Raw genomic sequence first — 19,809 nt, 5'->3', positions numbered from 1 at the left:
TTTGGACTGTATGCGCATACGGCTCACGGTGTAGCGGGATTTGGACTGCGTGTATGTGGGCCACGGTGTAGCGGGGTTTGGACTGTAGGCGCGTACGGGTCATGGTGTAGCGGGATTTGGACTGCGTGTATGTGGGTCATGGTGTAGCGGGGTTTGGACTGTAGGCGCATACGGCTCACGGTGTAGCGGGATTTGGACTGCGTGTATGTGGGTCACGGTGTAGCGGGGTTTGGACTGCGTGTATGTGGGTCATGGTGTAGCGGGGTTTGGACTGTAGGCACATACGGCTCACGGTGTAGAGGGATTTGGACTGCGTGTATGTGGGTCATGGTGTAGCGGGGTTTGGACTGTAGGCGCATACGGTGTAGAGGGATTTGGACTGCGTGTATGTGGGTCATGGTGTAGCGGGGTTTGGACTGTAGGCGCATACGGTGTAGCGGGATTTGGACTGCGTGTATGTGGGTCATGGTGTAGTGGGGTTTGGACTGTAGGCGCATACGGCTCACGGTGTAGCGGGATTTGGACTGTGTGTATACGGGTCACAGTGTAGCGGGGTTTGGACTGTAGGCACATACGGCTCACGGTGTAGCGGGATTTGGACTGCGTGTATGTGGGTCACGGTGTAGCGGGGTTTGGACTGTGTGCGCATATGGGTCATGGTGTAGTGTGTGTATACGGGTCACAGTGGTAATTTGAATCCCAAATGGTGGAACGTTTCAGGCTCCACCCACCCCGGCATAAGCCCCGCCCTTCCACACAAGCTCCGCCCTCCTTGGTCCAGTTGGTAGGTCAGACCCACAATGTGCTTGCAGCTGTGGGTCTCCTGCTCTCTGGGCCTGCGGGTTGGGGCCGTTTAGGGACCCTCATTATTTTACGGCTCCATTACTGTACATGTCACCTGCACTGTCCTGAGAAGCTGATAATCCTTAGGCCCGATTCCTGGTTGTCATGGTAACCAGCACTGCATCTACCAAAGATGCGTATCCATGGTGATCCTGGCGTCAGATTGCTTGTTTTTATTGCAGAGCGTCATTCCCTTAACCGCTCACTTCCTGCGGAGCTTTGATTTGTCTGCTTTAGGAGGTAGAAGGGGCAGAGCGATGCGTAGCAGATCTAGAGAGGTCCGTGGGGGAATAATCTGCAGAATTAATCACTGTGTCTGGGACGTATAAAACTATCAAAAGGAGGACACTCAGTTTGGCCTGTAGCAACCAATCAAAACACAGCTTTGATTTTACTAGAGCGCGATCGGAAATAAAAAGTGAGCTCTGATTGGTTGTATTCTGTATTACACAAGGTCTGTTCATGTGTACAATGGCCGGTGGTACCATCAGCCATGTCTAGAATGATCAGTGGTGTGTGGTGCCATCGGACACACTGTATTACAGGAGGTTCTGCTCATGTCTACAATGGCCGGTGGTACCATCAGCCATGTCTAGAATGATCAGCGGTTGTGGTGTGTGGTGTCATTGGACACACTGTATTACAGGAGGTTCTGCTCATGTCTACAATGGCCGGTGGTACCATCAGCCATGTCTAGAATGATCAGCGGTTGTGGTGTGTGGTGTCATCGGACACACTGTATTACAGAAGGTTCTGCTCATGTCTACAATGGCCGGTGGTACCATAAGCCATGCCTAGAATGATCAGCGGTTGTGGTGTGTGGTGCCATCGGACACACTGTATTACAGAAGGTTCTGCTCATGTCTACAATGGCCGGTGGTACCATCAGCCATGTCTAGAATGATCAGTGGTGTGTGGTGCCATCGGACACACTGTATTACAGGAGGTTCTGCTCATGTCTACAATGGCCGGTGGTACCATCAGACATGCCTAGAATGATCAGCGGTTGTGTGTGTGGTGCCATCGGACACACTGTATTACAGAAGGTTCTGCTCATGTCTACAATGGCCGGTGGTACCATCAGCCATGTCTAGAATGATCAGTGGTGTGTGGTGCCATCGGACACACTGTATTACAGGAGGTTCTGCTCATGTCTACAATGGCCGGTGGTACCATCAGCCATGTCTAGAATGATCAGCGGTTGTGTGTGGTGCCATCGGACACACTGTATTACAGAAGGTTCTGCTCATGTCTACAATGGCTGGTGGTACCATCAGACATGTCTAGAATGATCAGCTTTTGTGTGTGGTGCCATCGGGCACACTGTATTACAGAAGGTTCTGCTCATGTCTACAATGGCCGGTGGTACCATCAGACATGTCTAGAATGATCAGCGGTTGTGGTGTGTGGTCCCATCGGACACATTGTATTACAGAAGGTTCTGCTCATGTCTACAATGGACGGTGGTACCATCAGACATGTCTAGAATGATCAGCGGTTGTGGTGTGTGGTGCCATCGGACACACTGTATTACAGAAGGTTCTGTTCATGTCTACAATGGCCGGTGGTACCATCAGACATGCCTAGAATAATCAGCGGTTGTGGTGTGTGGTGTCATCGGACACACTGTATTACAGAAGGCTCTGCTCATGTCTAGAATGATCGGTGGTACCATCAGACATGTCTAGAATGATCAGCGGTTGTGGTGTGTGGTGTCATTGGACACACTGTATTACAGAAGGTTCTGCTCATGTCTAGAATGATCGGTGGTACCATCAGACATGTCTAGAATGATCAGCGGTTGTGGTGTGTGGTCCCATCGGACACACTGTATTACAGAAGGTTCTGCTCATGTCTACAATGGACGGTGGTACCATCAGACATGTCTAGAATGATCAGCGGTTGTGGTGTGTGGTGCCATCGGACACACTGTATTACAGAAGGTTCTGTTCATGTCTACAATGGCCGGTGGTACCATCAGACATGTCTAGAATAATCAGCGGTTGTGGTGTGTGGTGTCATCGGACACACTGTATTACAGAAGGTTCTGCTCATGTCTAGAATGATCGGTGGTACCATCAGACATGCCTAGAATAATCAGCGGTTGTGGTGTGTGGTGTCATCGGACACACTGTATTACAGAAGGTTCTGCTCATGTCTAGAATGATCGGTGGTACCATCAGACATGTCTAGAATGATCAGCGGTTGTGTGTGTGGTGCCATCGGACACACTGTATTACAGAAGGTTCTGCTCATGTCTACAATGGACGGTGGTACCATCAGACATGTCTAGAATGATCAGCGGTTGTGGTGTGTGGTGTCATTGGACACACTGTATTACAGAAGGTTCTGCTCATGTCTACAATGGCCGGTGGTACCATCAGACATGTCTAGAATGATCAGCGGTTGTGGTGTGTGGTGTCATCGGACACACTGTATTACAGAAGGCTCTGCTCATGTCTAGAATGATCGGTGGTACCATCAGACATGTCTAGAATGATCAGCGGTTGTGGTGTGTGGTGTCATTGGACACACTGTATTACAGAAGGTTCTGCTCATGTCTAGAATGATCGGTGGTACCATCAGACATGTCTAGAATGATCAGCGGTTGTGTGTGTGGTGCCATCGGACACACTGTATTACAGAAGGTTCTGCTCATGTCTACAATGGACGGTGGTACCATCAGACATGTCTAGAATGATCAGCGGTTGTGGTGTGTGGTGTCATTGGACACACTGTATTACAGAAGGTTCTGCTCATGTCTAGAATGATCGGTGGTACCATCAGACATGCCTAGAATAATCAGCGGTTGTGGTGTGTGGTGTCATCGGACACACTGTATTACAGAAGGTTCTGCTCATGTCTAGAATGATCGGTGGTACCATCAGACATGTCTAGAATGATCAGCGGTTGTGGTGTGTGGTGCCATCGGACACACTGTATTACAGAAGGTTCTGCTCATGTCTAGAATGATCGGTGGTACCATCAGACATGTCTAGAATGATCAGCGGTTGTGGTATTTATGTATAGGTGTGTGTGTGTGGGGGGTACCATCAGACACATTGTATTCTCTATTACAGAATTTCCTGCTCATGTCTAGAATGGCCGATGGTGCACTGTGTTGTATGTATATACTACCGTTAGCAGTCACGACACCCTGTATTACAGAATGTTTGTTAATGTTCTGCAGATGTCTACAGTGGTTGGTGGTGCATGGTTTTTGTGTGTTTTTGTATTCCTTATTACGTAATATTCTGCTCATGCTTCATGGTCTCTTTCCGCAGCTCGTGCCCTCTCCACTCCCACTGAAGATGGTGCCACCTGGCCAGGTCCGCCTTTCCGTGAGGTCTGGCAGGTGAGCTTGCGTCCCCGGGGCCTAGGCCAGACACGTAACCTGTCCGGAGTGTACCGCTTGTGTTTGACAGAGCGCACCCTGAGCCTCTTGCGTCTGCGGTGTGATTCCCCATCTGTCACCCTCCAGCTCATGAATGTTCGACGCTGCGGTCACTCTGACAATTACTTTTTCGTGGAGGTGGGAAGATCAGCGGTCACCGGCCCAGGAGAGCTGTGGATGCAGGTGAGGGTGTTCCTCCATTACTGACTATGAGAGATATCAGACTTCTTATATAATGATAGAAATTATCTCATGATCTCACATCCTCCAAGTTGGCGGAGAGGTGTTGAATACTTTTTTTTTTTACGCTTCTCATAATTTGCAGGTGGATGACTCTGTTGTTGCACAGAACATGCATGAGACGATCCTAGAAGCCATGAAGTCTCTGAGTGAAGAGTTTCGACCTCGGACTAAGAGTCAGTCCCTGTCCTCCACCCCCATTACTGTTCCTTGCCGACGTCACTTACCCAACCCTCCTCCTCCCAGCCAGGTTGGTCTGTCCCGAAGATCTAGAATGGAGGTTACAGTTGACAGCTCCCCAGCTTCAAAACCCCGAGATCAGAGTCCACACTACCCCGAAGAAAAGGAAGAGAAACGTCCTCGGGGTGAGGCCAGTCATCCCTCTGCAGATTATGGTTCAGCTTCGTCAGATGAGTACGGCTCCAGCCCGGGATTTGAGCCATCAACATTTTTGCCGCCTTCACCACTGAATGAAACCAATTACATCTCCATGGGGCAACTGAGGAGGAGACCTCAAACGCTAGACCTTGTATCACCACCATCTGAGGACAATGGAGGACGAATCGCTAAGTCAGAAAGTGATGACAACTACGCCATGATGGGGAAATGTGAACAGCGCCAAGAGGCAGGCTACATGCCCATGTTACCCGGCAGCAGGTCCTCCCAAGATTACATGCCCATGACCCCTAACAGCATTTCACCCCCAGCACCTATAGAAATGGCCGGCTACGTCATGATGTCGCCCCTCGGGAGCTGTTCCCCAGAGATGACAAGCTGGCCGCCGTCTGGTGACATGTCAGTAGGCAGTGCTGACAGTCAGGTGTCAGATTATATGAACATGTGGCCACTGAGCCGCTCCGCATCTAACACGCCACCACCGCCACAGGAAAATCTGCTTTCCTCCAACCCCCGACCTACTAGGATCCCAGCCTCATATAGATCACTGCCACGCTCCTACAAGTTGGACTCTATGTCCCCATCTCATCACTCGTCCTCTTCTGACAGCCTGGAGGAAGTGACTGGTGGCAGGAGCCGGAGACCGTTCAGCATGTCGGTAGACACATGGCAAGCCAGCACACTGCATGGACATTACCGTAGACCGCCCAGTCCTGGGGAATATGTCAGCATCCATTACAGGCCTAAACCAGAGAAGATGTCCAGGACGAGTGACTCTACTCAGGCAGAGTACATTGCTATGGACACACACAGCTACAACCATGTGCCAAATGGAGACTACACACAAATGGTATTCGAGCCAGAGACTCTGCTCTCTCATGTCAAAATGGTGGCCCGGCCAGAAAAGAGGCCCACCACAGAAAGCATAGAAGGAAAGTCGTCCAAACCCACAGTGGAGAAAAATCCATGGATGCTGCCAATTGTAGAGAAAAACTCCACAGAGAAGAGTTACTGGTCGGCCAGCTCCAGTGAGAAGACTTTCCGACCCATAGACCCTGCAGACGTCTATAATGCCGATGTCATGGCCCCAGGGGAATCCACCACTGACCATGAGGAGAAAATAGTGGTGGCCCGATCAAGCTCTGAGGACACAGCCCTGAAGGGGCTACTCACCGCAGTGTCTGGGTGTAACCTTTACAAGAGTGCAGAATGGATGAAACTCACGAAGACTGAGCCTCCTCCCAAGATTAGGCATTGCTCTGATGGGGCTTCTCTTAATCCGATAAATGGTAGTCGTCCTCCAGTGGAGGAGTCTGGACTCAATTACATAGACCTGGACCTGGCGAAAGATGTTGGAACTAATGCTCCCTCTGCTGCTCTAGTTGGGATCAATGTGCTGCCCCCTATGAAGACTGGAAACGTGACGCCAAGTCCATGCATCAACACATACGCAAGCATTGACTTCCAGATGTCCGGTGAACTGAGGAGAGGCAGTAGAGACGAAACAGGTATTGATAGAGGTGTAGTGTAGAGCTGTGTGTACAGTACAGGAATAGTACATACAGGACAGGATGGAGGTGTAGTGTAGAGCTGTGTGTCCAGTACAGGAATAGTAGATACAGGACAGGATGGAGGTGTAGTGTAGAGCTGTGTACAGTACAGGAATAGTAGATACAGGACTGTATGGAGGTGTAGTGTAGAGCTGTGTGTACAGTACAGGAATAGTAGATACAGGACAGGATGGAGGTGTAGTGTAGAGCTGTGTGTACAGTACAGGAATAGTAGATACAGGACAGGATGGAGATGTAGTGTAGAGCTGTGTGTACAGTACAGGAATAGTAGATACAGGACAGGATGGAGGTGTAGTGTAGAGCTGTGTGTACAGTACAGGAATAGTAGATACAGGACAGGATGGAGGTGTAGTGTAGAGCTGTGTATACAGTACAGGAATAGTAGATACAGGACAGGATGGAGGTGTAGTGTAGAGCTGTGTGTACAGGAATAGTAGATACAGGACAGGATGGAGGTGTAGTGTAGAGCTGTGTATACAGTACAGGAATAGTAGATACAGGACAGGATGGAGGTGTAGTGTAGAGCTGTGTGTACAGGAATAGTAGATACAGGACAGGATGGAGGTGTAGTGTAGAGCTGTGTATACAGTACAGGAATAGTAGATACAGGACAGGATGGAGGTGTAGTGTAGAGCTGTGTGTACAGGAATAGTAGATACTGGACAGGATGGAGGTGTAGTGTAGAGCTGTGTACAGTACAGGAATAGTAGATACAGGACAGGATGGAGGTGTAGTGTAGAGCTGTGTACAGTACAGGAATAGTAGATACAGGACAGGATGGAGGTGTAGTGTAGAGCTGTGTACAGTACAGGAATAATAGATACAGGACAGGATGGAGGTGTAGTGTAGAGCTGTGTACAGAACAGGAATAGTAGATACAGGACAGGATGGAGGTGTAGTGTAGAGCTGTGTGTACAGTACAGGAATAGTATATACAGGACAGGATGGAGGTGTAGTGTAGAGCTGTGTACAGTACAGGAATAATAGATACAGGACAGGATGGAGGTGTAGTGTAGAGCTGTGTACAGAACAGGAATAGTAGATACAGGACAGGATGGAGGTGTAGTGTAGAGCTGTGTGTACAGTACAGGAATAGTAGATACAGGACAGGATGGAGGTGTAGTGTATAGCTGTGTACAGTACAGGAATAGTAGATAAAGGACAGGATGGAGGTGTAGTGTAGAGCTGTGTACAGTACAGGAATAGTAGATACAGGACAGGATGGAGGTGTACTGTAGAGCTGTGTACAGTACAGGAATAGTAGATACAGGACAGGATGGAGTTGTAGTGTAGAGCTGTGTGTATAGTACAGGAATAGTAGATACAGGACAGGATGGAGGTGTAGTGTAGAGCTGTGTACAGTACAGGAATAGTAGATACAAGACAGGATGGAGGTGTAGTGTAGAGCTGTGTGTACAGTACAGGAATAGTAGATACAGGACAGGATGGAGGTGTAGTGTAGAGCTGTGTGTACAGTACAGGAATAGTAGATACAGGACAGGATGGAGTTGTAGTGTAGAGCTGTGTGTATAGTACAGGAATAGTAGATACAGGACAGGATGGAGGTGTAGTGTAGAGCTGTGTACAGTACAGGAATAGTAGATACAAGACAGGATGGAGGTGTAGTGTAGAGCTGTGTGTACAGTACAGGAATAGTAGATACAGGACAGGATGGAGGTGTAGTGTAGAGCTGTGTGTACAGTACAGGAATAGTAGATACAGGACAGGATGGAGGTGTAGTGTAGAGCTGTGTACAGTACAGGAATAGTAGATACAGGACAGGATGGAGGTGTAGTGTAGAGCTGTGTGTACAGTACAGGAATAGTAGATACAGGACAGGATGGAGGTGTAGTGTAGAGGTGTATACAGGACAGGAATAGTAGATACAGGACAGGATGGAGGTGTAGTGTAGAGCTGTGTGTACAGGACAGGAATAGTAGATACAGGACAGGATGGAGGTGTAGTGTAGAGCTGTGTGTACAGTACAGGAATAGTAGATACAGGACAGGATGGAGGTGTAGTGTAGAGCTGTGTGTACAGTACAGGAATAGTAGATACAGGACAGGATGGAGGTGTAGTGTAGAGCTGTGTGTACAGTACAGGAATAGTAGATACAGGACAGGATGGAGGTGTAGTGTAGAGCTGTGTGTACAGTACAGGAATAGTAGATACAGGACAGGATGGAGGTGTAGTGTAGAGCTGTGTGTACAGTACAGGAATAGTAGATACAGGACAGGATGGAGGTGTAGTGTAGAGCTGTGTGTACAGTACAGGAATAGTAGATACAGGACAGGATGGAGGTGTAGTGTAGAGCTGTGTGTACAGTACAGGAATAGTAGATACAGGACAGGATGGAGGTGTAGTGTAGAGCTGTGTGTACAGTACAGGAATAGTAGATACAGGACAGGATGGAGGTGTAGTGTAGAGCTGTGTACAGTACAGGAATAGTAGATACAGGACAGGATGGAGGTGTAGTGTAGAGCTGTGTGTACAGTACAGGAATAGTAGATACAGGACAGGATGGAGGTGTAGTGTAGAGCTGTGTGTACAGTACAGGAATAGTAGATACAGGACAGGATGGAGGTGTAGTGTAGAGCTGTGTGTACAGTACAGGAATAGTAGATACAGGACAGGATGGAGGTGTAGTGTAGAGCTGTGTGTACAGTACAGGAATAGTAGATACAGGACAGGATGGAGGTGTAGTGTAGAGCTGTGTGTACAGTACAGGAATAGTAGATACAGGACAGGATGGAGGTGTAGTGTAGAGCTGTGTACAGTACAGGAATAGTAGATACAGGACAGGATGGAGGTGTAGTGTAGAGCTGTGTGTACAGTACAGGAATAGTAGATACAGGACAGGATGGAGGTGTAGTGTAGAGCTGTGTGTACAGTACAGGAATAGTAGATACAGGACAGGATGGAGGTGTAGTGTAGAGCTGTGTGTACAGTACAGGAATAGTAGATACAGGATAGGATGGAGGTGTAGTGTAGAGCTGTGTGTACAGTACAGGAATAGTAGATACAGGACAGGATGGAGGTGCAGTGTAGAGCTGTGTACAGTACAGGAATAGTAGATACAGGACAGGATGGAGGTGTAGTGTAGAGCTGTGTGTACAGTACAGGAATAGTAGATACAGGACAGGATGGAGGTGTAGTGTAGAGCTGTGTGTACAGTACAGGAATAGTAGATACAGGACAGGATGGAGGTGTAGTGTAGAGCTGTGTGTACAGTACAGGAATAGTAGATACAGGACAGGATGGAGGTGTAGTGTAGAGCTGTGTGTACAGTACAGGAATAGTAGATACAGGACAGGATGGAGGTGCAGTGTAGAGCTGTGTATACAGTACAGGAATAGTAGATACAGGACAGGATGGAGGTGTAGTGTAGAGCTGTGTGTACAGTACAGGAATAGTAGATACAGGACAGGATGGAGGTGTAGTGTAGAGCTGTGTGTACAGTACAGGAATAGTAGATACAGGACAGGATGGAGGTGTAGTGTAGAGCTGTGTATACAGTACAGGAATAGTAGATACAGGACAGGATGGAGGTGTAGTGTAGAGCTGTGTACAGTACAAGAATAGTAGATAAAGGACAGGATGGAGGTGTAGTGTAGAGCTGTGTATACAGTACAGGAATAGTAGATACAGGACAGGATGGAGGTGTAGTGTAGAGCTGTGTGTACAGTACAGGAATAGTAGATACAGGACAGGATGGAGGTGTAGTGTAGAGCTGTGTACAGTACAGGAATAGTAGACACAGGACAGGATGGAGGTGTAGTGTAGAGCTGTGTGTACAGTACAGGAATAGTAGATACAGGACAGGATGGAGGTGTAGTGTAGAGCTGTGTACAGTACAAGAATAGTAGATACAGGACAGGATGGAGGTGTAGTGTAGAGCTGTGTACAGTACAGGAATAGTAGATACAGGACAGGATGGAGGTGTAGTGCAGAGCTGTGTACAGTACAAGAATAGTAGATACAGGACAGGATGGAGGTGTAGTGTAGAGCTGTGTACAGTACAGGAATAGTAGATACAGGACAGGATGGAGGTGTAGCGTAGAGCTGTGTGTACAGTACAGGAATAGTAGATACAGGACAGGATGGAGGTGTAGTGTAGAGCTGTGTGTACAGTACAGGAATAGTGGATGGAGGTGCAGTGTAGAGCTGTGTACAGTACAGGAATAGTAGATACAGGACAGGATGGAGGTGTAGTGTAGAGCTGTGTGTATAGTACAGGAATAGTAGATACAGGACAGGATGGAGGTGTAGTGCAGAGCTGTGTACAGTACAGGAATAGTAGATACAGGACAGGATGGAGGTGTAGTGTAGAGCTGTGTGTACAGTACAGGAATAGTGGATGGAGGTGCAGTGTAGAGCTGTGTACAGTACAGGAATAGTAGATACAGGACAGGATGGAGGTGTAGTGTAGAGCTGTGTACAGTACAGGAATAGTAGATACAGGACAGGATGGAGGTGTAGCGTAGAGCTGTGTGTACAGTACAGGAATAGTAGATACAGGACAGGATGGAGGTGTAGTGTAGAGCTGTGTGTACAGTACAGGAATAGTGGATGGAGGTGCAGTGTAGAGCTGTGTACAGTACAGGAATAGTAGATACAGGACAGGATGGAGGTGTAGTGTAGAGCTGTGTACAGTACAGGAATAGTAGATACAGGACAGGATGGAGGTGTGGTGTAGAGTTGTGTGTATAGTACAGGAATAGTAGATACAGGACAGGATGGAGGTGTAGTGTAGAGCTGTGTACAGTACAGGAATAGTAGATACAGGACAGGATGGAGGTGTAGTGTAGAGCTGTGTACAGTACAGGAATAGTAGATACAGGACAGGATGGAGGTGTAGTGTAGAGCTGTGTGTACAGTACAGGAATAGTAGATACAGGACAGGATGGAGGTGTAGTGTAGAGCTGTGTACAGTACAGGAATAGTAGATACAGGACAGGATGGAGGTGTAGTGTAGAGCTGTATACAGTACAGGAATAGTAGATACAGGACAGGATGGAGGTGCAGTGTAGAGCTGTGTGTACAGTACAGGAATAGTAGATACAGGACAGGATGGAGGTGTAGTGTAGAGCTGTGTGTACAGTACAGGAATAGTAGATACAGGACAGGATGGAGGTGTAGTGTAGAGCTGTGTGTACAGTACAGGAATAGTAGATACAGGACAGGATGGAGGTGTAGTGTAGAGCTGTGTACAGTACAGTAATAGTAGATACAGGACAGGATGGAGGTGTAGTGTAGAGCTGTGTGTACAGTACAGGAATAGTAGATACAGGACAGGATGGAGGTGTAGTGTAGAGCTGTGTGTACAGTACAGGAATAGTAGATACAGGACAGGATGGAGGTGTAGTGTAGAGCTGTGTGTACAGTACAGGAATAGTAGATACAGGACAGGATGGAGGTGTAGTGTAGAGCTGTGTACAGTACAAGAATAGTAGATACAGGACAGGATGGAGGTGTAGTGTAGAGCTGTGTGTACAGTACAGGAATAGTAGATACAGGACAGGATGGAGGTGTAGTGTAGAGCTGTGTGTACAGTACAGGAATAGTAGATACAGGACAGGATGGAGGTGTAGTGTAGAGCTGTGTGTACAGTACAGGAATAGTAGATACAGGACAGGATGGAGGTGTAGTGTAGAGCTGTGTGTACAGTACAGGAATAGTAGATACAGGACAGGATGGAGGTGTAGTGTAGAGCTGTGTGTACAGTACAGGAATAGTAGATACAGGACAGGATGGAGGTGTAGTGTAGAGCTGTGTGTACAGTACAGGAATAGTAGATACAGGACAGGATGGAGGTGTAGTGTAGAGCTGTGTGTACAGTACAGGAATAGTAGATACAGGACAGGATGGAGGTGTAGTGTAGAGCTGTGTGTACAGTACAGGAATAGTAGATACAGGACAGGATGGAGGTGTAGTGTAGAGCTGTGTGTACAGTACAGGAATAGTAGATACAGGACAGGATGGAGGTGTAGTGTAGAGCTGTGTGTACAGTACAGGAATAGTAGATACAGGACAGGATGGAGGTGTAGTGTAGAGCTGTGTGTACAGTACAGGAATAGTAGATACAGGACAGGATGGAGGTGCAGTGTAGAGCTGTGTATACAGTACAGGAATAGTAGATACAGGACAGGATGGAGGTGTAGTGTAGAGCTGTGTGTACAGTACAGGAATACTAGATACAGGACAGGATGGAGGTGTAGTGTAGAGCTGTGTGTACAGTACAGGAATAGTAGATACAGGACAGGATGGAGGTGTAGTGTAGAGCTGTGTGTACAGTACAGGAATAGTAGATACAGGACAGGATGGAGGTGCAGTGTAGAGCTGTGTATACAGTACAGGAATAGTAGATACAGGACAGGATGGAGGTGTAGTGTAGAGCTGTGTACAGTACAAGAATAGTAGATAAAGGACAGGATGGAGGTGTAGTGTAGAGCTGTGTACAGTACAGGAATAGTAGATACAGGACAGGATGGAGGTGTAGTGTAGAGCTGTGTACAGTACAGGAATAGTAGACACAGGACAGGATGGAGGTGTAGTGTAGAGCTGTGTGTACAGTACAGGAATAGTAGATACAGGACAGGATGGAGGTGTAGTGTAGAGCTGTGTACAGTACAAGAATAGTAGATACAGGACAGGATGGAGGTGTAGTGTAGAGCTGTGTACAGTACAGGAATAGTAGATACAGGACAGGATGGAGGTGTAGTGTAGAGCTGTGTGTACAGTGCAGGAATAGTAGATACAGGACAGGATGAAGGTGTAGTGTAGAGCTGTGTACAGTACAGGAATAGTAGATACAGGACAGGATGGAGGTGTAGTGTAGAGCTGTGTACAGTACAGGAATAGTAGATACAGGACAGGATGGAGGTGTAGTGTAGAGCTGTGTACAGTACAGGAATAGTAGATACAGGACAGGATGGAGGTGTAGCGTAGAGCTGTGTGTACAGTACAGGAATAGTAAATACAGGACAGGATGGAGGTGTAGTGTAGAGCTGTGTGTACAGTACAGGAATAGTGGATGGAGGTGCAGTGTAGAGCTGTATACAGTACAGGAATAGTAGATACAGGACAGGATGGAGGTGTAGCGTAGAGCTGTGTGTACAGTACAGGAATATTAAATACAGGACAGGATGGAGGTGTAGTGTAGAGCTGTGTGTACAGTACAGGAATAGTGGATGGAGGTGCAGTGTAGAGCTGTATACAGTACAGGAATAGTAGATACAGGACAGGATGGAGGTGTGGTGTAGAGCTGTGTACAGTACAGGAATAGTAGATACAGGACAGGATGGAGGTGTAGTGTAGATCTGTGTGTACAGTACAGGAATAGTAGATACAGGACAGGATGGAGGTGTAGTGTAGAGCTGTGTGTACAGTACAGGAATAGTAGATACAGGAGAGGATGGAGGTGTAGTGTAGAGCTGTGTACAGTACAGGAATAGTAGATACAGGACAGGATGGAGGTGTAGTGTAGAGCTGTGTGTACAGTACAGGAATAGTAGATACAGGACAGGATGGAGGTGTAGTGTAGAGCTGTGTGTACAGTACAGGAATAGTAGATACAGGACAGGATGGAGGTGTAGTGTAGAGCTGTGTACAGTACAGGAATAGTAGATACAGGACAGGATGGAGATGTAGTGTAGAGCTGTGTGTACAGTACAGGAATAGTAGATACAGGACAGGATGGAGGTGTAGTGTAGAGGTGTATACAGGACAGGAATAGTAGATACAGGACAGGATGGAGGTGTAGTGTAGAGCTGTGTGTACAGTACAGGAATAGTAGATACAGGACAGGATGGAGGTGTAGTGTAGAGCTGTGTGTACAGTACAGGAATAGTAGATACAGGACAGGATGGAGGTGTAGTGTAGAGCTGTGTGTACAGTACAGGAATAGTAGATACAGGACAGGATGGAGGTGTAGTGTAGAGCTGTGTGTACAGTACAGGAATAGTAGATACAGGACAGGATGGAGGTGTAGTGTAGAGCTGTGTGTACAGTACAGGAATAGTAGATACAGGACAGGATGGAGATGTAGTGTAGAGCTGTGTGTACAGTACAGGAATAGTAGATACAGGACAGGATGGAGGTGCAGTGTAGAGCTGTGTACAGTACAGGAATAGTAGATACAGGACAGGATGGAGGTGTAGTGTAGAGCTGTGTGTACAGTACAGGAATAGTAGATACAGGACAGGATGGAGGTGTAGTGTAGAGCTGTGTGTACAGTACAGGAATAGTAGATACAGGACAGGATGGAGGTGTAGTGTAGAGCTGTGTGTACAGTACAGGAATAGTAGATACAGGACAGGATGGAGGTGTAGTGTAGAGCTGTGTATACAGTACAGGAATAGTAGATACAGGACAGGATGGAGGTGTAGTGTAGAGCTGTGTGTACAGTACAGGAATAGTAGATACAGGACAGGATGGAGGTGTAGTGTAGAGCTGTGTATACAGTCCAGGAATAGTAGATACAGGACAGGATGGAGGTGTAGTGTAGAGCTGTGTGTACAGTACAGGAATAGTAGATTCAGGACAGGATGGAGGTGTAGTGTAGAGCTGTGTACAGTACAGGAATAGTAGATACAGGACAGGATGGAGGTGTGTACAGGAATAGTAGATACAGGACAGGATGGAGGTGTAGTGTAGAGCTGTGTACAGGAATAGTAGATACAGGATAGGATGGAGGTGTAGTGTAGAGCTGTGTACAGTACAGGAATAGTAGATAGAGGACAGGATGGAGGTGTAGTCTAGAGCTGTGTGTACAGTACAGGAATAGTAGATACAGGACAGGATGGAGGTGTAGTGTAGAGCTGTGTGTACAGTGCAGGAATAGTACATACAGGACAGGATGGAGGTGTAGTGTAGAGCTGTGTGTACAGTACAGGAATAGTAGATACAGGACAGGATGGAAGTGTAGTGTAGAGCTGTGTGTACAGTGCAGGAATAGTACATACAGGACAGGATGGAGGTGTAGTGTAGAGCTGTGTGTTCAGTGCAGGAATAGTAGATACAGGACAGGATGGAGGTGTAGTGTAGAGCTGTGTACAGTACAGGAATAGTAGATACAGGACAGGATGGAAGTGTAGTGTAGAGCTGTGTACAGTACAGGAATAGTACATACAGGACAGGATGGAGGTGTAGTGTAGAGCTGTGTACAGTACAGGAATAGTACATACAGGACAGGATGGAAGTGTAGTGTAGAGCTGTGTACAGTACAGGAATAGTAGATACAGGACAGGATGGAGGTGTAGTGTAGAGCTGTGTGTACAGTACAGGAATAGTAGATACAGGACATAATGGAAGTGTAGTGTAGAGCTGTGTACAGTACAGGAATAGTAGATACAGGACAGGATGGAGGTGTAGTGTAGAGCTGTGTACAGTACAGGAATAGTAGATACAGGACAGGATGGAGGTGTAGTGTAGAGCTGTGTGTACAGTACAGGAATAGTAGATACAGGACAGGATGGAGGTGTAGCGTAGAGCTGTGTACAGTACAGGAATAGTAGATACAGGACAGGATGGAGGTGTAGTGTAGAGCTGTGTGTACAGTACAGGAATAGTAGATACAGGACAGGATGGAAGTGTAGTGTAGAGCTGTGTGTACAGTGCAGGAATAGTACATACAGGACAGGATGGAGGTGTAGTGTAGAGCTGTGTGTACAGTACAGGAATAGTAGATACAGGACAGGATGGAGGTGTAGTGTAGAGCTGTGTACAGTACAGGAATAGTAGATACAGGACAGGATGGAGGTGTAGTGTAGAGCTGCGTACAGTACAGGAATAGTACATACAGGACAGGATGGAGGTGTAGTGTAGAGCTGCGTACAGTACAGGAATAGTACATACAGGACAGGATGGAAGTGTAGTGTAGAGCTGTGTACAGTACAGGAATAGTACATACAGGACAGGATGGAGGTGTAGTGTAGAGCTGTGTACAGTACAGGAATAGTACATACAGGACAGGATGGAGGTGTAGTGTAGAGCTGCGTACAGTACAGGAATAGTACATACAGGACAGGATGGAAGTGTAGTGTAGAGCTGTGTACAGTACAGGAATAGTAGATACAGGACAGGATGGAGGTGTAGTGTAGAGCTGTGTGTACAGTACAGGAATAGTCGATACAGGACAGGATGGAGGTGTAGCGTAGAGCTGTGTACAGTACAGGAATAGTAGATACAGGACAGGATGGAGGTGTAGTGTAGAGCTGTGTGTACAGTGCAGGAATAGTACATACAGGACAGGATGGAAGTGTAGTGTAGAGCTGTGTGTACAGTGCAGGAATAGTACATACAGGACAGGATGGAGGTGTAGTGTAGAGCTGTGTGTACAGTACAGGAATAGTAGATACAGGACAGGATGGAGGTGTAGCGTAGAGCTGTGTACAGTACAGGAATAGTAGATACAGGACAGGATGGAGGTGTAGTGTAGAGCTGTGTACAGTACAGGAATAGTAGATACAGGACAGGATGGAAGTGTAGTGTAGAGCTGTGTACAGTACAGGAATAGTAGATACAGGACAGGATGGAGGTGTAGTGTAGAGCTGTGTACAGTACAGGAATAGCAGATACAGGACAGGATGGAGGTGTAGTGTAGAGCTGTGTGTACAGTACAGGAATAGCAGATACAGGACAGGATGGAGGTGTAGTGTAGAGCTGTGTACAGTACAGGAATAGTAGATACAGGACAGGATGGAGGTGTAGTGTAGAGCTGTGTACAGTACAGGAATAGTAGATACAGTACAGGATGGAGGTGTAGTGTAGTGCTGTGTGTACAGTACAGGAATAGTAGATACAGGAGAGGATGGAGGTGTAGTGTAGAGCTGTGTGTACAGTACAGGAATAGTAGATACAGGACGGGATGGAGGTGTAGTGTAGAGCTGTGTACAGTACAGGAATAGTAGATACAGGACAGGATGGAGGTGTAGTGTAAAGCTGTGTATACAGTACAGGAATAGTAGATACAGGACAGGATGGAGGTGTAGTGTAGAGCTGTGTACAGTACAGGAATAGTAGATACAGGACAGGATGGAGGTGTAGTGTAGAGCTGTGTACAGTACAGGAATAGTAGATACAGGACAGGATGGAGGTGTAGTGTAGAGCTGTGTGTACAGTACAGGAATAGTAGATACAGGACAGGATGGAGGTGTAGTGTAGAGCTGTGTGTACAGTACAGGAATAGTAGATACAGGACAGGATGGAGGTGTAGTGTAGAGCTGTGTACAGTACAGGAATGGTAGATACAGGACAGGATGGAGGTGTAGTGTAGAGCGGTGTACAGTACAGGAATACTAGATACAGGACAGGATGGAGGTGTAGTGTAGAGCTGTGTACAGTACAGGAATAGTAGATAAAGGACAGGATGGAGGTGTAGTGTAGAGCTGTGTACAGTACAGGAATAGTAGATACAGGACAGGATGGAGGTGTAGTGTAGAGCTGTGTACAGTACACAAATAGTAGATACAGGACAGGATGGAAGTGTAGTGTAGAGCTGTGTACAGTACAGGAATAGTAGATAAAGGACAGGAAGGAGGTGTAGTGTAGTGCTGTGTGTACAGTACAGGAATAGTAGATACAGGACAGGATGGAGGTGCTGTGTAGAGCTGTGTGTACAGTACAGGAATAGTAGATACAGGACAGGATGGAGGTGTAGTGTAGAGCTGTGTGTACAGTACAGGAATAGTAGATACAGGACAGGATGGAGGTGTAGTGTAGAGCTGTGTGTACAGTACAGGAATAGTAGATACAGGACAGGATGGAGGTGTAGTGCTGTGTGTACAGTACAGGAATAGTAGATACAGGACAGGATGGAGGTGTAGTGTAGAGCTGTGTACAGTACAGGAATAGAAGATACAGGACAGGATAGAGGTGCAGTGTAGAGCTGTGTGTACAGTACAGGAATAGTAGATACAGGACAGGATGGAGGTGTAGTGTAGAGCTGTGTACAGTACAGGAATAGTAGATACAGGACAGGATGGAGGTGTAGTGTAGAGCTGTGTGAACAGTACAGGAATAGTAGATACAGGACAGGATGGAGGTGTAGTGTAGAGCTGTGTACAGTACAGGAATAGTAGATACAGGACAGGATGGAGGTGTAGTGTAGAGCTGTGTGTACAGGAATAGTAGATACAGGACAGGATGGAGGTGTAGTGTAGAGCTGTGTGTACAGTACAGGAATAGTAGATACAGGACAGGATGGAGGTGTAGTGTAGAGCTGTCTGTACAGGAATAGTAGATACAGGACAGGATGGAGGTGTAGTGTAGAGCTGTGTGTACAGTACAGGAATAGTAGATACAGGACAGGATGGAGGTGTAGTGTAGAGCTGTGTACAGTACAGGAATAGTAGATACAGGACAGGATGGAGGTGTAGTGTAGAGCTGTGTGTACAGTACAGGAATAGTAGATACAGGACAGGATGGAGGTGTAGTGTAGAGCTGTCTGTACAGGAATAGTAGATACAGGACAGGATGGAGGTGTAGTGTAGAGCTGTGTGTATAGTACAGTAATATTAGATACAGGACAGGATGGAGGTGTAGTGTAGAGCTGTGTACAGTACAGGAATAGTAGATACAGGACAGGATGGAGGTGTAGTGTAGAGCTGTGTACAGTACAGGAATAGTAGATACAGGACAGGATGGAGGTGTAGTGTAGAGCTGTGTGATGTGTACAGGAATAGTAGATACAGGACAGGATGGAGGTGTAGTGTAGAGCTGTGTGTACAGTACAGGAATAGTAGATACAGGACAGGATGGAGGTGTAGTGTAGAGCTGTGTGTACAGTAATAGTAGATACAGGACAGGATGGAGGTGTAGTGTAGAGCTGTGTACAGTACAGGAATAGTAGATACAAGACAGGATGGAGGTGTAGTGTAGAGCTGTGTGTACAGTACAGGAATAGTAGATACAGGACAGGATGGAGGTGTAGTGTAGAGCTGTGTGTACAGTACAAGAATAGTAGATACAGGACAGGATGGAGGTGTAGTGTAGAGCTGTGTGTACAGTACAGGAATAGTAGATACAGGACAGGATGGAGGTGTAGTGTAGAGCTGTGTACAGTACAGGAATAGTAGATACAGGACAGGATGGAGGTGTAGTGTAGAGCTGTGTGTACAGTACAGGAATAGTAGATACAGGACAGGATGGAGGTGTAGTGTAGAGCTGTGTGTACAGTACAGGAATAGTAGATACAGGACAGGATGGAGGTGTAGTTTAGAGCTGTGTACAGTACAGGAATAGTAGATACAGGACAGGATGGAGGTGTAGTGTAGAGCTGTGTACAGTACAGGAATAGTAGATACAGGACAGGATGGAGGTGTAGTGTAGAACTGTGTGTACAGTACAGGAATAGTAGATACAGGA

General features: G+C 47.0%; 1 protein-coding gene across 2 annotated transcripts in view; it reads left to right on the top strand.

The window, feature by feature from the left end:
• The window catches only part of LOC141167163 (insulin receptor substrate 1-like), a 135,423-nt gene that overhangs the window by 14,151 nt on the left and 101,463 nt on the right, over positions 1-19,809 (top strand). For both annotated transcript variants that reach the window (XM_073654565.1, XM_073654564.1), the window contains exons 3-4: positions 4,128-4,420; positions 4,563-6,381. In XM_073654565.1, the coding sequence (XP_073510666.1) occupies positions 4,128-4,420; positions 4,563-6,381 (2,112 nt within the window). The remainder of the gene's footprint in view (positions 1-4,127; positions 4,421-4,562; positions 6,382-19,809) is intronic.

This window comes from Phyllobates terribilis, unplaced genomic scaffold (assembly GCF_046119375.1).
Source record: "Phyllobates terribilis strain yellow unplaced genomic scaffold, ASM4611937v1 Scaffold_11__3_contigs__length_659146591, whole genome shotgun sequence".
NCBI lineage: Eukaryota > Metazoa > Chordata > Amphibia > Anura > Dendrobatidae > Phyllobates > Phyllobates terribilis.
Note: the sequence above shows the minus strand (reverse complement) of the source record. Positions and strands in the feature narration are given on the sequence as shown.